This window comes from Crassostrea angulata, chromosome 9 (assembly GCF_025612915.1).
Source record: "Crassostrea angulata isolate pt1a10 chromosome 9, ASM2561291v2, whole genome shotgun sequence".
Classification (NCBI taxonomy): domain Eukaryota; kingdom Metazoa; phylum Mollusca; class Bivalvia; order Ostreida; family Ostreidae; genus Magallana; species Magallana angulata.
In genome coordinates, this window is record NC_069119.1 from 11,407,740 (window position 1) to 11,425,931 (window position 18,192).

The 18,192-nt window shown below is 33.4% G+C and overlaps 1 protein-coding gene across 5 annotated transcripts in view; it reads left to right on the plus strand.

Moving 5' to 3' along the window:
- LOC128162971 (protein boule-like) overlaps window positions 1-18,192 on the plus strand; it is a 36,317-nt gene that overhangs the window by 2,429 nt on the left and 15,696 nt on the right. For all 5 annotated transcript variants that reach the window (XM_052826418.1, XM_052826421.1, XM_052826422.1 and 2 more), the window contains exons 4-6: window positions 3,712-3,769; window positions 16,838-16,912; window positions 17,210-17,231. In XM_052826418.1, the coding sequence (XP_052682378.1) occupies window positions 3,712-3,769; window positions 16,838-16,912; window positions 17,210-17,231 (155 nt within the window). The remainder of the gene's footprint in view (window positions 1-3,711; window positions 3,770-16,837; window positions 16,913-17,209; window positions 17,232-18,192) is intronic.

An 18,192-nucleotide genomic window follows, 5' to 3' on the forward strand; every position in this document is an offset into this window, starting at 1 on the left:
TAACCCAGCCCATTCCAATTTTTACATGCCCAACTCAAAATTCTTATATTTACCGGTACATGTATGGTGCAACCAAAATGAATAAATAAATAAAGGTTTTATATCAATTTTAGTGTATTGGAGACAATGTTTCAAATTTTTTACACCATGCACAAGACATCAGATTGTTTTCCGAGTCATACACCAGCCATGGCCTGTCTTTTTGCCATTGGTGCTGAAACTTTCTGGCACGTTTTTGTTCATGATTCACTTCACATTCACTTGCTGGTCGTTTGACCGGTTTAGCTTATTTCAAAAATGGTATCATGACAGCCCAATCATGACTACACGTGGCATCGATGTACGTCTCGTAATTTAGCAAACATATAAACAATAGGTTTAACTAAACACTTCTATGATTACGATTGATGCTTATTTGACAAGTCGTACCGAGAATGTATACTGCACAAAGCAAGTTACGCAAATAATTTGGGTACGATGAAAGAAATGGCAAGTAAACATATTCTACGTTGACAGAAAATTTAAACATGCACTCCGGGCATGTAATTTGGCAATTTTTACATGCCCGCCCAAAATTTACCAGGCCCCGGGCATCGGACTCCCAGGTTATTTCGAAGACTGATATTTAACCAGATTTTGACAGAGATTATAATCGAAATACTTGGAGTCTTTTTTACTATTTTTTTTAATTTCATAGTTATTAAATAAATTATTATAGTATTTAATTTTATACTTGTGCAGCAATTGCAAATAGAATATTTTCGAATCCATTATCATATTTTAAGAAGGTCGTTAAATTAAAAATTATCATGAAATGATTTTAATTGCCAATAAAATTATAAATGTGTACGCAGTGTGATTGTGTTTTTAACCGGGTTTTCCAACGGGAAAATCCGGTTATTAAAATGGTGAAAATGGCGGGCGGGCGGCTGCCAAAAGGGTACCCTCATTGTACGGATAACTCCTCCTACAGTTCTCAAGATAGGAAGTTGTTCTTTTGCAGATCAATTGTACATATATCAGAGGTGTGCATATTGCTAGGATTTTGATTTCTGATAATTTATCGAAAAAATACCAGTTTTTGAACTTAGTCATTTTTTGGCAAAATATTGCATATAGGGTACCCTCATTGTACGGATAACTCCTCCTACAGTTCTCAAGATAAGAAGTTGTTCTTTTGCAGATCAATTGTACATATATCAGAGGTGTGCATATTGCTAGGATTTTGATTAATGATTATTTATGAAAAAAAATACTAGCTTTTGAACTTAGTCATTTTTTGGCAAAATGTTGCATATAAGGGTACTCCATTTCACTGGATATGGGTTGACATGGATTATGGATACAGTTCACATAAAAGAAAACCCGGTTTGCTGTCACATTGACAGCTTTTCACTTGTTTAACAATTAATTGGTCCGCCTACATTTGTATTGTTTGTTGTTGAAGTCCATGAGTGTCAACTAATGATGAGCAAGTGATTAAAATTTAGGGCTTCTTATAAAATTACCAACTCGGTATTTTTAGCACCATCCGTTCATTTCTTACAAGGTCTTGTACGTGTAAAGAACTTTTTTTGTGAATTTGTGTTGCGTTTAAGTATGGCTCGTCGTTTGTCATTGCACGAGGATTCCCACTTTCTAATGCGTTACATTTGCGACGACAATCTTCAAGTGCGAAGCCGTGTGTTCTTCAAGACTCAGTCTGACTTGAATATTCAGTGACATTCAGCAGGGCCGGCCTGAGGAATGCGATCGAGCTATGGTCTTGCATGCTGGATGTGAGCAGGACTTGAGGGCCAAGCTGCGAGAGATGGAAGATACCAGGCGAGTGTCTTCCAGCCTCTCCTTCCTCATCAAATTCTTTGCCACCTTTGAATACGCCCCATCATAATGCGGAAAATCAAATTAACATGTATCTCTCTGAACTGAATTATAACAAATAGAGAGTAAGGAGCCTTAGAGATACCCAGATTTGCATAAAATTATGTAATCGAAAGATATTGTGGGTATCCCTTGTCATGTTGTCGTGATGGTGTACCAGCTACCAGCCGTGACGGAGGTTAGCGTTCGCTTGCAACCGAGCCTCTCTCTCTCTCTCTCTCTCTCTCTCTCTCTCTTTTAACAGAATAACGATAATTTTTTTTGAGAAGGAAATGTTGTTAAACCGTTCTTAGTTTCGTACACATTTCAAAGAAATTAAGAACATGTTTTGAAAGTTTTGCTGTTGATATTTCATGCTGATAAAAAAACATATAAACATTTCAGTAAATGTATTGATATCAATTTATGTGTGCATGTACATGTAATCTTATTGAATATAAAGATAGAGAAAAACACAAGGAATTAAACTTTCCAAACACAGTATATCATGCATCACGAACATTGTAAAAAAAACTTCACTGTTGGACATACTTCTTATTTTCTTTATTAAAATTAAAAGTAATCGAACGAAACTCTATCATGGAGGGAACACGTGGTAGAGCTAGCGGGCTGATTTGATTGACAGGGGCAGCACGTGGACACAAATCTGAAATTGCATGATGGATTCAATCACAGTGTACCATATTCTTTTATGAATACTAATTTTATGAATATTTAGTATTGGATATTAGGATATTGGATATTACGCCTGAACGCCTCTCTCTCTCTCTCTCTTTCTCTCTCTCTCTCTCTCTCTCTCTCTCCTGTAAGGTGTTGTGCGATTAGATGAAGCCGTACGCGATATAGACTTTTTCTTTTGTCGTGAATAGGTGTGAAAACCCTCAAGGGCATGTCGTTTTCTACCCTGAGTTTTATAATCACTACATGTATACACAGAAAATGATTGTGACTTAAACTTTATATGTATACACAGGAAACGCATACTGACATAACACGTTATGATTCCATGTGTTTTAACGCAGCACCAACTTTATATGTATATGAATGATAATTTTATTATTGAATGGAAAAATAGATTTGTTAGTTGATTCCCGACATTTGTGCATTTCTCAATTTAAAACATACACATGTATTGACAGTTTACGGCGCTATGTTCGTCAACTTATAAAATGAGAAGATGAAATTGTTCATCTAATGAAAATATTTAATTTTAAGATTGTTATAAAAACAGGATTAACAACTAATAGAAATAATAACTGAAATAAGCACATCAAATACAAAGATATGTGTTCTTATTTACACATCACAAAATTTAACAGCGTAATTAGCATATTATGTTGAAATTCAAATGTAGTTTCCGATTTCATGAAATTCTATTTCATAAATAGAATTTATTAATTTTATAGTAATATGGACCACAATTTATTTACAATGCAGCTGTTATGCTTAAATCTGAAGTTGCATGTTTGACGTGGATTTACGCGACTTGCATTGCCTGTAATGTACAGTACAGGTAAAGTAACAACAACAAGCAGCAGCAGGAATAACGGAAACTCACACTGTCGTGGTGTCATCACGGTTGCAATCCATACAGCGATCAAAAACCATGATGGTGTATCGCGGGAACGATAAAAATACCGTGACGGTAACGCAGGCCAATACGGGATCCGCGTTGCCTGTACTGTATTTGGTAACTTTTTACTAAAATTGCAATGACTTTAAACTTTAACTTGCTTTGTCATCTTTTGTTAAAGGGCAAAATTTTGTGGGCACAATGGATTGTTTTTGGATTATTTTTTTTTCAAAATCATATTTTAAAATCTGTTGTAGGTATGGTTTCATAACTTTTGAAAACCAAGAGGATGCAGACAGAATCATTAAGAAAGAGGTTTGTTTAACATTAGGTAATATAAATGTGTAAGTTTTCATGAAAATTCATTTGAATTTTTTTTTAATATTTAACTGGCACTCAACCATGGATAAAATAAAAGTTGACAGTGTTTTAGGAGTTAGAAATAATTATAGAATCTGTGGTGGTAGAATTGAAAGCAGAATGGATAGACACTTAAAGTTAAATTCATCCGAGGTCTTTCTATTTCATTTGTACAGATCTTATTTAAATATTACTTCAACATGCAATTTTTTATTTGCATTGTCATGAGAAAATAACCTTTCGGTTGTAAACACGTCATGTTGAGGGTTAAATATATTTTGTACATGTAAGTATGTTTTACAGCAAGTTGGTTTAAAACTGTACCTGAATGTATTGAAATAGAAAAGATGTCTTTATGTGATGTGCAGTAGTATTACTGATATACAGTCAAAACTGCCGAAGCGGCCACCCCTATTAAGCAGTCACCTTTCGTATGCGGTCATTTTAATTCCTCCCGATGAAAAATCCTATATAATTGCCCTCTAAAGAGCGGTCACCAGTCTAACACGGTCAGCGGTCATCGTATTTTGATCTGAAATTGTACAGTCAACTTGCATTAGGCGGCCATTTTGGCCGGTCACATGATTTACAACCGGGGATTTTAAACATGGCTTCCGAATGTCGGGTGATAAATGTAAACAATAATTCTACGCTTGAGGCGAGAGAAACCATAATAAATTGATGTATTTATAACACATAATTGGCAGATCAGATACGAATGGGAATCAAGTGAATTGTTTAAACATGTATTAACAATAGCTGTTTTATAAACATGAATGAAAACAGGGTATTATTTGAACTCGGAATAATTATTTAACTCGGAATTCTATTGAATTGTGATTTTAGCTGTAGTTGCTGTAGTTAGACATCAATTATGCAGTAATGATGATTTGTGCTGTAGAAGTTGGTACAATAATGAATATATGTGTTGGAGGATTATTTTTATCGATATAATTCATCATATATGCTAATTCAAATTATCATTTGTAGTATACAAAATTATTTAATTTCTATTTAGTATATTATGTGTTCCTCATATTTATTTCATTGAAGATTTCATCATATATTATAATTCAATTCATCCATTATATGATAATATGTTTTCTTCTTTGTTTGTTTATTCATTATTGTTTGTTTGTGTCTTTATTGTTTGTTTATTGTGTCAGTAGAGTTTAATGAAAAAGGGGGGGGGGGGGTTACTTACTCGAGTGCTAGTGTTAGTTGAGACATGCGCAGAAGGGTTAGTCCATGCCTGGCATGGACTAACCCTTTTGCGCATGCGTTAAATTCGAGTTTAGCTAATTTGGCCTAATCTGTAAAAAAAAAAAGTTAGACTAACAAAATTACGATGTTTGTGAAGTATTACGCAAATTCAAAAGAGTACACAAATTCCACTGTGTTGTCAGACTTCCACCGATATCGCAAGCTGCAAAATGTACACACGTAATCACCTATAAACTTCCATACGATAATATAATACAGCCGCGAACATCGTCACCAGAACTTTATGTTACCAGAAATTCACATCGGTGTTGACCGCAATCTTAATATCCACAGCAGTGAACAGATACACAGCCAGTATCTCGCCAAAACGCCACGATGTGTACACACAGCCATTTCCATTTACTTCCAGATGCAGACTACAGAAAATCATCGTCACTTTTCAATTTCTGACGTCACGCACTCGATATTTCCCGAACTTTTCACCCCAAAACTTGCTATGTAATGTTAGGTTATACTTTAAAATAAAAAAAAGAAATTAGGTTACCAATGCATGTATCAATCATCCGTGCTGTAAATAGCAAGATCGAGGCTGACCAAATTTAATTTTATTCATATGGGAAAATTCCCGAAATTATGTTCTTTCTTATAGGCATGGTACACAGTGTTATGTACGTTATATTTAGATTTTTAATCTCTAAATATTTATTTATTGTATCATTGGTTTCATTTTAACTATCTTACAATTTTCCTTTCTGATAGTAATGACATGTGTTTAGGATTAAGAAAAGAAACAAACCGTTGTGCATGAAAAAATCAATTAAAATTTTGAAATTTCAGGATCCAACCCTGTTTTTCACTGCCGATAAAAGCACCGATTTTAGTGTGCAAGTTTGGCAAGATCCACATAAATATGACGTAGTAATGACTGTTACGTCATTTACCTAGAAGTCAAGTAAATTTTTCAGACTGATCAGTGCATACAGCTATTGAGAGAGAGAGAGAGAGAGAGAGAGAGAGAGAGAGAGAGAGAGAGAGAGAGAGAGGGGGGTAAATATATAAAATAATTTAAAATACTACAATGAAGTTTTCATGAATATACTTTAGATACGTGTGTACTGTAAAAGATGAATGCACGACACGTATATAATGATACGGGAATGCATGTGTCTATAATCGTCACAAATTATACTGTAACAATTACGTATACTATTGCAATTAAAGCATTTGCAAACTCATCAACCATGCTATACACGTTGATATATGAATACAAATCAATTTGGTAAAAATCAGATTATCGATTATATAGTACCATCACTACACGTGCAGCGACTGTAGAAAATAGTGCTATTACATACACATACCTACATGTATTATAAGCATTGACAAGCGTATTATAAGCGTATTGACAAGTATTTATCAACATTGAAGTGAAACGACTTATACATGCATTTTATAGTCCAAATTAGCTGTATATGTATCTGCTCTTTTTTCAGATGATATGTTCGATTACAAACGCAACATATTCTCTTATGTGTAAATTTTGACGATATTAGCCTAATGATTCATTTTTCAGAGGCTAAACGATATCAACTTGAAATTACGATATATTACGAGAACTTGCAAACAATTCTATTGCCGAGCGTTATCTTGTATGAAAGGAAAATAGTTATAACGGCACATAGAGCTTCTAATATTCAGTGTATTGTCGGGAGAAATCTTCAAGCCAAAATTCAAGACTTCAACATGATTGCATTGAATAAAACCTGCAGTCATACATGTACATGTATACAATACAATTAATAAATGAACACGAAAAACTGATCAGAATAACAGTCATTTGTGGACAATCCTGTACATCTTAGGTCCTGTCTTGGAACGTTGAAAATTACAGTATCACGCATCTTACGTTTGAAAACCATGTTCATTCTATTGTCCGCACATTGCATGTGATATAGCTCATAATGATATTTTATATATGCAACCCCCCGATTTTCCTAATTTAATGAAATTTGTTTGAATGCAATCCTCCTGAATTTCCACGTTGATAATTATCTCGGTGAAGGGAGCAGACATCGTTGGAGAATTTTAACAGGAACTCTGCTTAAATTTTCTGTGCATTGTGTGATTGTGTGCATTTTAAATGAAACTATGAATATGCCTCAATACATAGATCGTGTATATTCATGAAACATGTATATTATATATCGTGCAGATTCGGTCCAAAGGTTGTTGGATAATGTAAAAAATGTTTTACAAAAAACGCGGTTAAAATTATTCCCTAACGTGAAAAAGGTTTTTAACAACTGTAACAATTAATGAGTGTAAAAGTTTCCCATTATAAATTTCCGTAAGAAATTTGTTTTTGTTAATGGGAATTGGAGTCTGACATCGTCATGATGCATGATTTTTTCAAAGGTTGATGAAGGTTACACACAATCGATAAACGGGGCGTGTAATTTCAGTCCTGTCAGTTTCTACAGAGCTATGAATGTACATTCAATTTCCGTAAGAAATAGAATCATCAACGTTAACGGGTTATGTAATTTTTCTACAATGATCGCTACCTTCATAACCCTGATTGAATCACCAAAGAAAGCTTTTCATTGTTTACATTTACATCTTTCCTAAATAAATTGATTTTAAAAAGTAGGTAAAATTCACCCAATAATTGTTAATGTACATCGGTACGTTTGCTAATAGAAACAGTCATATTGTTTCCTGTGGGAATTTAATTAAGTCTGACATCATCAAGATTATTTCGTGCAGTCCGTGATATTTCTATAGAGCTATAAAATAACTTAAAGTTTCCGTAAGAAATAGAGGGAATCATATTCGTTTAATGTAAATATATTGTTTTGAAATCCCTTGTTCAGAGGAAAATGTTTTAATTCCAAGAAGATTGAGGAACAAGATAGCGCAAATGCCCATTTGGTTTAGTCGTAAAATACAATTTCAAGTTTATTTTTTTCCAACTAAATATACTTGATAATGTTTATAATACAAGTTTACAAAAGTACAATTTCTAACTATATTCAGTTTTGAATATTTTAACAAACGATAAGGAAAAAAAATATAAATTATAAGGTTTTGGTGGTATCGAACCTACAACCTAAAAACCCTAGCTCTATAATGTTACCGAATGTCTGTGCTCTACTAACCACTGAGCCATTTCAGTCACAACAAACTCTATTGTTACATGCTATATATGCGACTTTAACCACGAATTTACGGACTTGTATTAATATTTTTCTAAAACGTTCAATTGTTACGATACAAAATGACATTTTTATATACATATAAAGTATAGTGGGTCATCTCTCCACGTTTTTGTTGATTGAAATCGGTTTGATTTCCTTTACACCTTATATAGACTATGACAAAAATATGGAGATCAGACCCACTTTATTAAAGAGAAGGGTTGATTCTAAAAATGACACTATTAGGAGGTTTTGACACGCATACGCCACTTTAAATCAACTTAATTCCAATTATTTAACATATTTAAGGGTTATAAATCGATGTTATGGTAAATAGGCATTGTTTTCAAAAATTTAGAATGAAATTTAATTATGAGATTTATTGATATTCTATTGTATAGTATCCTATCTATATATCCTCAAAAAACACCCCTGCAAATGTTATTGTCATTCAATTTAGACCACGTGGTTTTATTTGACCCTTTCAGTTTCGCAGAAAAAAATCGTGCCTTGTGTTAATAGTCCTTTTCCTAGAATCTAAGTACATGTAATCAAATATAAAAACTAGACGTTTATTGATTTTAAACATTATCTTCATTAATAAGTGAATAAAATGACTTCTAGAAATTCTGCTGCTGCAACAACTGACATGCTAAGTAGCGATCCCAATTTAGGATTAATTTTCGATCCGCGCCTGACCTAGTAATACTCGATAGTGAAAGACTATACTATTTTAAGCAATCGCAACTTCTCGGGCCTTTCCGGCAGGCTCGGAAAAACACCTCGAATGTATTACCTAGGCGTAAATGACAACCCACTTTTTATAGAACTTGATATAAATACAACACATTTCATGATCTGTTGAGATGTGAGCTTTACTTCATTAAGGTAAACGATATGCACTAAAATATAACACAGAAGCGACATACAAGACTTTCTAGCCGATACTTATTTTAATGGGAAGCGACTCCATTTTGTATAAAATTCTAACATCCGGTGATGTTAATACATTCGAGGTGTTTTTCCGAGCCTGCCGGAAAGGCCCGAGAAGTTGCGCTTGCTATTTTAAGCAGAATGTTACGATATACTCAGTTTTTATACAAAACAGACACCCATTCTTTTTTTAAAGCATGGTATTGTGCACCAAAAGTATAAAACGTGGCTATGATTTTATCAAGCAACCCAATGTTTACATTTTTAACCACGTGTAGGATAGTTTAACTTTTTTCTGGATATCATCGTTTAGTTTAAATAACCGCTTGATGATAAAATATGACATATATTTTAATAGATTTTCATGTTTTGACATAAATCAAAGTAGGATGTGATATAAAAAAACGACAAGTACTTACGTATTTTGAGATTATTATCTGAACACTTATACTTCCGCTCAAAATTTCACAGGAACTGAAGAAATCTCAGGGAAGTCTCGTGAACTTTCATTCGAGCAACTCTGGATTTCTCATATACTTAGCAACCATAAAGAAAACATTCCGAACATATTAGGATGCGTGATATAGACAGTTTACACGTCTTATTCACCCATATTTTTTATAACGCAGAATTCACACCGTATATAAGTTAAGTTGAAAAAAATGAAGCATGCATGCAAAATGCCAGTATATTACATTGACAAGCGTTCAGTTTACACTAATCTGACATTTCCAAAATTACATATCTAGTTAGTACAAACTTTTCCGATAAAATTCAACACAGTTTTATGTATAAGGTTGCATGTAAAAAAGATTAACATCAAATTCTTTAACTTTAATTTTTGGAGAGTTGATTTTTATCAACTCTCCTATAATATGCAGTTACTCTGGCAAACCGGAAGTGAAACAGTGTTTTGACCTATAGCTCGGAAAAGATGTGCGAAATTATTCAAATAAAACTATGAAACTACATATACTTGCCATGCGAAATAACATGTGGTTGATTTAAAAAAAAAATAAACAATGATCAATAAAATCAACTCCCGTCAGTACTTCTGTCTTCAGTACTTTGATTCCATTTTATCTGCAGCACCTTTAGGAAAACATTGCACAGAAACTGCAACATCTTATTTTTGTTTGCAATGATCGCAATACCTATTCTATATGCATCATCAATGGTAGCATTTTATTGTTTAAAATTACATCCATCTTGTTATAAATCATTGAGTTATATTTTAATAGTAGGTAAAAGTAGATGTATACATGCATGCAAATTATTGTTAATATACATGTACATCAGTGCAATATATAAAAGAACTAGCAGAGACATAAATAACAAATGTTATCTATGTCTCTCGAACTAGTCAAGTCTTCATAAATGGGAATTGAGGCTGGCATCATCGTTATTTAAAAATAGCGAATCTCGATAACTCGAACTCATGGGACCAGGCGACCGTTTCACCAACGCTCGCTTGGTGTAAACTTCGAGAGATCGAAAGTTCCGTTAAATTTTGTTCCGATCATTTTGGTTCAATAATTGTGGATAAAAAACATTAGAATCAAAATCCTTTCACCAGTTATTAATATTCAAATTTTACAATGAAAAATATGCTTGGAACTTTTTTGAAAGGTAAAGTTTATCAAAGCGCCGGCGGGATTTACGTTGAAATAATGGAGGTGTCCGATGGATAAAATGCATGTTCCGCTGAGCGTGGAAGTGTCGGTGCCTTTGATGTTTTGTTCTTTGCAAAGGCCTCGGAACGGGAAAAAATAAACACGGTGCTACACGGCGCATCGCGATGCAACACGATGTAACACGCGGTATTTACATGTAGCTGTTAAATGGCGGATTTAAGAATAAAAATATTTATTTATTTATGAGAGAAAAACAGAAATAATATCCCTCCTTTAAACTACCAGACACGCAAAAATTAGACTATTACGGTGGATTGGTGGTTCAAATATTCTTTTTTAAGTAAACACTTTATTAATTTTATGTTTAAACCAAGTTGTAATTGCAATATGTGATCGTATGGATATATTTTAATTATTGCGTAGAATTATAACTGTATATTGCATGTATTACATGTACATTGTATAATTGTATTCCGTGATCTTTTTTTTCACTTACTCTATTCAAAGATATCTAATTAAATGGTTGATGAACAGTTATACTTTCTCAATAAGAATAATATTGCAAAATTTCATATTTAGCGTTGATTTCAAATCTTTTTTTCTTTCTAAAATACATAATTGTGATGAACATGTAAAATCGGTGAATCTGCATCAAGAGTCTTCCGAGATCTTGTCGAAAAAGTTATGATTTTATATTTATCACGCCACTTACAACATTTTGTTTAGACACCATCTGCTCCGAGAAACTTAATTGTATTACATTTCTTATTGTTTAATGATCGTTATAAGAGAGACAAATTAGGCAAACAATATTTCAAAAGCATACTTTGAAACCCAAATATCTTATCATTAGTTCACTTTGGTTTAAAAAAATCCAACATTAATGTTCTTGTTTTAAAAATGCAGAATAAACTCATGAATCATGGACCAGCAATTCTGAATTGACAAAAACATATTTTATTCATGTGATACTTGTTAAATTTTAAACTTTGACTACTATTTCTATGCCAAGTTGATTAATAGTAAAAAAAAAAGAAAGAAAAATAAGGTTTTTTAAGGTGGTATGAAGCACCTGTCATTATAAATGTGGATAAGATCACACAACAATCAAAATAGTTTCACCGTTTTAGAACTTTTAAATTTCACAATATTTGACCAAAAAATACGTTTTAAAAACTGTTGAAAGGGAAAAATTATAAAAGCCCCAGCGGAATTCGAACTCATGACATCACCGCATTAAAATATTGCGGGTCATTTTCTGGTACATGCATTTCAAATAAGTAGCTAAACTGGCACAAAACAGTCTGACAAAAAGATTGAATGTAATCCTCCTGAATGTCCACATTGATGATCATCTCAGTGAAAGGGGCAGACATCGCCGGCAATTCAAGGGTGGTCAAGTTGTTGAATTATCATCCAACGATGGAGTGCAGATGGATCCATATTTTCCTTTTATCAAAGTACATGTAAATGCACACACGATTTGTTAATAATTTTATAAAATAATTAATTGTCAGGCATTAATAAGATACATTAAACCATTCCTTTTTCAATGCAATCACTTTCCGATGTAAACTTTTGATGCCATGATCAGTCCATGCAGCTTTGTTCGATAGGCCTACAAGCTAACCAATAACTGCAAACAGCACTGTACAAATTGTACAAGGGAGTACAGTTTACACTCTGTATGTATCGTGATTTGGAGGGGGCGCCACAGGGGGATGCAGTGGGATACACGTTCTTATGGTATACTAGTATGTATAATACAATGGGCGCTTCGCGCTTTCCCATACGCTTCGCCTACATGTATAAGAATTCAAACCTCCTTTTAAATTAAAAATTGTTAGAAGTTGTTTGCATGCAAAGCAAATACTAGTAATACAAGTTTGTTACTGGATTTTGTAAAATGAATAATAGACTAAGTAAATATTATAGTTATACGTGTGTATATATATATAGTATATGCATGTACATTGTACATACATGTATATTATCGTTATACATGTATGTACATGAAATCAACAAGATTTGTCTCGCATTTGAGATAAGACTACTCAATCGGTGTATATTTCGCTTGAAACCAGCGTCATTTTCATTTTTTTTACGCAAGAAAAATATAGTTGCGTCCTACCGCAAGTCCAAGATCTTGTGGGAATGATTTTAAAGTCTTCTGTCAAAATAAAACGGAGGGGGAATAAAGTCATTTTAGTGTTGACAAGTTTCATTTCTTATCTTTTTTTTCCAGGAGCTCGGAAGATAAAAACTGAAACTGAACTTTATTTATTTCACAACGGTTGATAATTTATAAGCTATACAACTTAAATTAATATCTTTCATTGCCACGGATTTAAGAGAGAGGGGGTCATTGGTGTGGGGGGAAGCGGGAGTGCCTGGAGAAAACCCACATATCTGAGCGCGGGCGACCACCAAGAAAAAATACAAGAATGGTGGATTGATGTTTCTTTCTCGGGTAGCTGCTTGTAATAATACTCTCTCTCTCTCTCTCTCTCTCTCTCTCTCTCTCTCCCACATGCATCGCTGTTAGTTTTCATCACTGATCGGATCTCAGATCCCAGCTACATGACGTAACAGTCGAACTACGTCATATTGAAGTTGATTTTGCCTGAGTTGCACACTAAAAACGGTGGTTTTATTGACAGACAAATGCATGGGCGGATCCTGATTTTTCAAGTTTTAAATGAAGGTTATTGCATAGTGGTTCGTGGTTTTTCTAGAACCGTGACCTTACTACCGTATATACTCGCCTATAAGTATGGTTCGCCTATAAGTCGGTTGCCTTTTTCCAGCTTTAATTTGAAGATTTTGCTGTTGACTCCCTTATAAGTCGGGTCACTTTTTCAGGACAATTATTGTACAGATACTCTCAATTTAATACCACATTTTATCATACATGTTTTGAGTTCTAAAAAAAATTGTCCTTGTTTCACCCCATAATTGCTTCTAGACTATTTCTATCATGGGTCTATGATGTTAATAACTTTTGATTTTAAATGCCATTATTTTTTATAACACTAATTACAAGTTGGTAATAGCTTCAAAACTACCAAGTATTCAAATAGAGTCCTTTTGAAAATTTGATGATAGTGATTTATTTCCTTACTGACTGATTAGGTTGGTAATTAGCCCCTTAAACTGGGGTGTTGGCTTGTGTTGTTTTAGGTGACATTACCCCTATATCTATTATCACCTTAGGTGTGAAAAACTGACTGCTGAACACAGGTTCAATGCATTTATCTGTTTATCATTTAAAAAGAAATATAACTTACTTCTCTCTTGTGAAAATTGTTTTACTATGTCTCACCTATAAGTCGGACCCCCACTTTTCACTCAATTTTCTACTCCCAAAAATCCGACTTATAGGCGAGTATATACGGTAATGTCGGCTATGATGTTGAGTATCCCCTGTTATAAAAAATAAATAAATATGATCGTTATAAGATGAACATTAACAGAACAAAAGCATATTACGCTTTAACAGCACTTATGTTCTAAAGCCTTGTATTAACTTTCGTTTTCTCTTTAGAATCAATAACTACATCAATACTGAATTATGATTTTTGCTTACAAGTTTAATTCAGTGCAATAATTATAAACGCACTTCTTCGATATTGGTAGGCTTTGATATTTGTGCAGTGCCTGTACAGAAAAAAGTTCGGGAAATATCGAGTGCGTGACGTCAGAAATTAAAAAGTGACGATGATTTTCTGTAGTCTGCATCTTGAAGTAAATGGAAATGGCTGTGTGTACACATCGTGGCGTTTTAGCGAGATACTGGCTGTATATCTGTTCACTGCTGTGGATATTATGATCGCGGTCAACACCGATGTTAATTTCTGGTAACATAAAGTTCTGGTGACGATGTTCGAGGCTGTATTATATTATCGTATGGAAGTTTATAGGTGATTACGTGTGTACATTTTGCAGCTTGCGATATCGGTGGAAGTCTGACAACGCAGTGGAATTTGTGTATTCTTTTGAATTTGCGTAATACTTCACAAACATCGTAATTTTGTTGGTCTAACTTTTTTTTTACAGATTATGCCGAATTTAACGCATGCGCATGTCTCAACTAACACTAGCACTCGAGTAACTAAACCCCCCCCCCCCTTTTTCATTAAACTCTACTGACACAACAAACAAACAATAAAGACACAAACAAACAATAATGAATAAACAAACAAAGAAGAAAACATATTATCATATAATGGATGAATTGAATTATAATATATAATGAAATATTTCAATGAAATAAATATGAAGAACACATAATATACTAAATAGAAAAGAAATAATTTTGTATACTACAAATGATAATTTGAATTAGCATATGATGAACTATATCATTAAAAATAACCCTCTAACACATATATTGTACCAACTTCTACAGCACAAATCATCATTACTGCATAATTGATATCTAACTACAGCAACTACAGCTAAAATCACAATTTAATAGAATTCCGAGTTAAATAATTATTCCGAGTTCAAATAATACCCTGTTTGAAATAGGTGTCAAAAATATCCGCGGCGAGGCAAGAGAAAATTGCTTGATTTCATAATATGATTTAAGTTCAGATACGGTCAGTTTAAAACTTAATTGTTGATTTGTATTAAAAATGTTTGTTTTCTATATACAGTGGGGCCTCAGATATCCGGACGCCAGATAACCGGACGCTTCAGTTAACGGACGATTTTATTTAGGAACAGATTATTTATACGTTATTTTGTCTCATTTATCCGGAATTCCGTGTTCCGGATCTGGACGGTCTGTTTTTACCACAAAACCCGGAATTACTACTAATCTTGCTTCATTTAACCGGACGGTAAAATTTGATGATACCCTACTCAGTACAAAAGATTACCCCTGTCAATTAAGTTTCACACATTTTTTACGTGCTAGGCCCTAATGTGTAGCCTGGATAAACACACTGACTTCCCAAATCACTTTCAAAAATTGAAAAATTGCAAACAACGGTGTATCACACACATATCACACTTGGACACAAAGAATTTAGCTAGATTCGGTTATCATTATTGTCCGGTTAATATTGAATGCCAAATGATAAAATAAAGCAGATTTCTTTATATTTAAAAACGTTTATATCAACAGACAACTCTCGCATGTGTTGCTATATGGTATGAAAGGCATAAAAACTAGTATCAACACTGGGAGCCATTGTATACAAATACATTATTATTCATGACAACAATAGACACATTTCAGATATCCGGACGCTTCACCTATCCGGACGATTGAACTTGGGAACGAAAGCGTCCGGATAACTGAGGCTCCACTGTATACGGTACTCATGAAAATAGTTAGTGTTATAATTGTGAAAAGGTTTTACCACGTTATGACTTTTTTCAATAATTTTAAAAAACACAAAAATTGCATGTACAATACATTGTTATGTATTTGTACTTATTTGTAAATATAATAGATACTTCAAAACATTTAATAAGTTACTATATCTATCATTTTGATACATATTGTTTTAATGTGATAGTTATTTTAATAAGATATTTGATGTTGGCAAATTCACAAGAGGTCACTTTGGGTGCCTCCCGCAGGTGACTGCTTAATACAAGTTTGACTGTACTGTATAAGGGAAATATTCACCCCCGTTTTATTTTCAACCCCTTTTGCCCTTGATGTCAGCAGGCGAATTTAATACAGGGTGAATTGTCATGAGACAGAGTTATCATTTTTAAACCCCATTGTATTTTCACCCTCGATGTCAGTGGGCAAATGTAAAACTGGGTGAATTGTAACGAAACAGAGTTATATTTTTTATAACATTTTTTTAACATGACTGTGTCTTGGCAAATTTAAAACGGAGTGAAACTGTTTACAAATGTAGAAGGGCTAAAATAAAACGGGGCAAAAATAACCCATGTATACAGTAGGTATTGAGGATTAACTTGTGGTATCTCAGATATAGGTATTGAGGATTAACTTGTGGTATCTCAAATATAGGTATTGAGGATTAACTTGTGGTTATCTCTTGTTGTAGTCGGATAACCTCGTGTTCAAGGAGAGGAAGCTGAACATTGGCCCAGCGGTCCGTAAACAGGTTACCCAGTCTGATGTAAGTACAGCACACTGTACCATATTATTCTTTGCCTTGAATTTTGATCACCTGATCTGAAAGCTCAAATGTGATTTTCTGTATAGAAGGGCCTGGAAATGTTAAAACGGTTTGTGATTGAACAATATTGGAACACTGTGAGAAATAAATTGTAATACAGTAAACAACTTTGGTAAAATGGATGATAAACTTCTATTTTAATATAATTATTGTGTATGATAATACACTGTGCCATTCAGTTACTATATATGCTTTCAACTGAATATTTTACTGACCTCATCATATTTTATTTTTCAGCAAGTGTTGCCAAGAGCCTTTGGTAAGTTCTAAAAATTTGGATGTATTCAGTACATATGCCGTAAGGTATCGAGACATGCATAATATGCCTGTATTTTTTGCCTCTCCATCAAGTGGTTACATATGATGCTTGAATTTCCGGGGTCTTTTTGTTTGCCAAAAAGGAAAAGAAAACCAACATGATCCTTGCTACATAAAGTTGATGTGAAGTATCCATATTTTTAAGAATATTACTTTTTCCCAATGAAATAAGGACTAGAATCATTAGATAATGATAAGATCAAAGGCAATCTCTATTGTGATAGATCTATGGCAACCTGACATGCTATTAGATGTAGTTCAAGCCATCCAGTAAAGTACAACAAAATTTGCACATACTTATTCCAGTGAATTGAATTGAGTTTTTCTCTGCATAGTATTACCTTAGAAATATGAACTAATTTCCAAGTTGTCTTTGTGTAAATAAAAGCCAATGTTGGTTTCTTATTTTTAGTTGTGTGGATTACTGAAAGTTAAAATTAAATCTCCCAACGCAGAAAATTCTACTGAACTTTCTTCTGCATTCCATTAAGTAAATGATGTTATTAAGGTTTATATAATTTTCATTGGGCTAGTTTCTTGTAAGTTAAAGGAACTGGACTGAAATGTCCTTTGTCTGGATTTGCAATATCGGTAAAACGATTGGCCTTTTTTGAGGTCAAAGGTCAGGAACTGATTTTGAATTAATGCCTTGTAAATTAGTTTTTTAGACTTTGATAAGTATAATTAAAATTTGTATTTATGAAACAATTTCTGAAGATTTCAATTTCTTTTAATTCATGTGAATTAAAAAAAATATCACTTGATTCATAGTTAGCTTTACTGCACACTGTTAAGTTCAAAGAAAACACATATATACATTAGTTTTCTTGCTTAGAGACTACAGTGATACAAAACTTGAATTTTTTTCCCCTGAATCTGAATCAACTGTTCATAGAGCATCA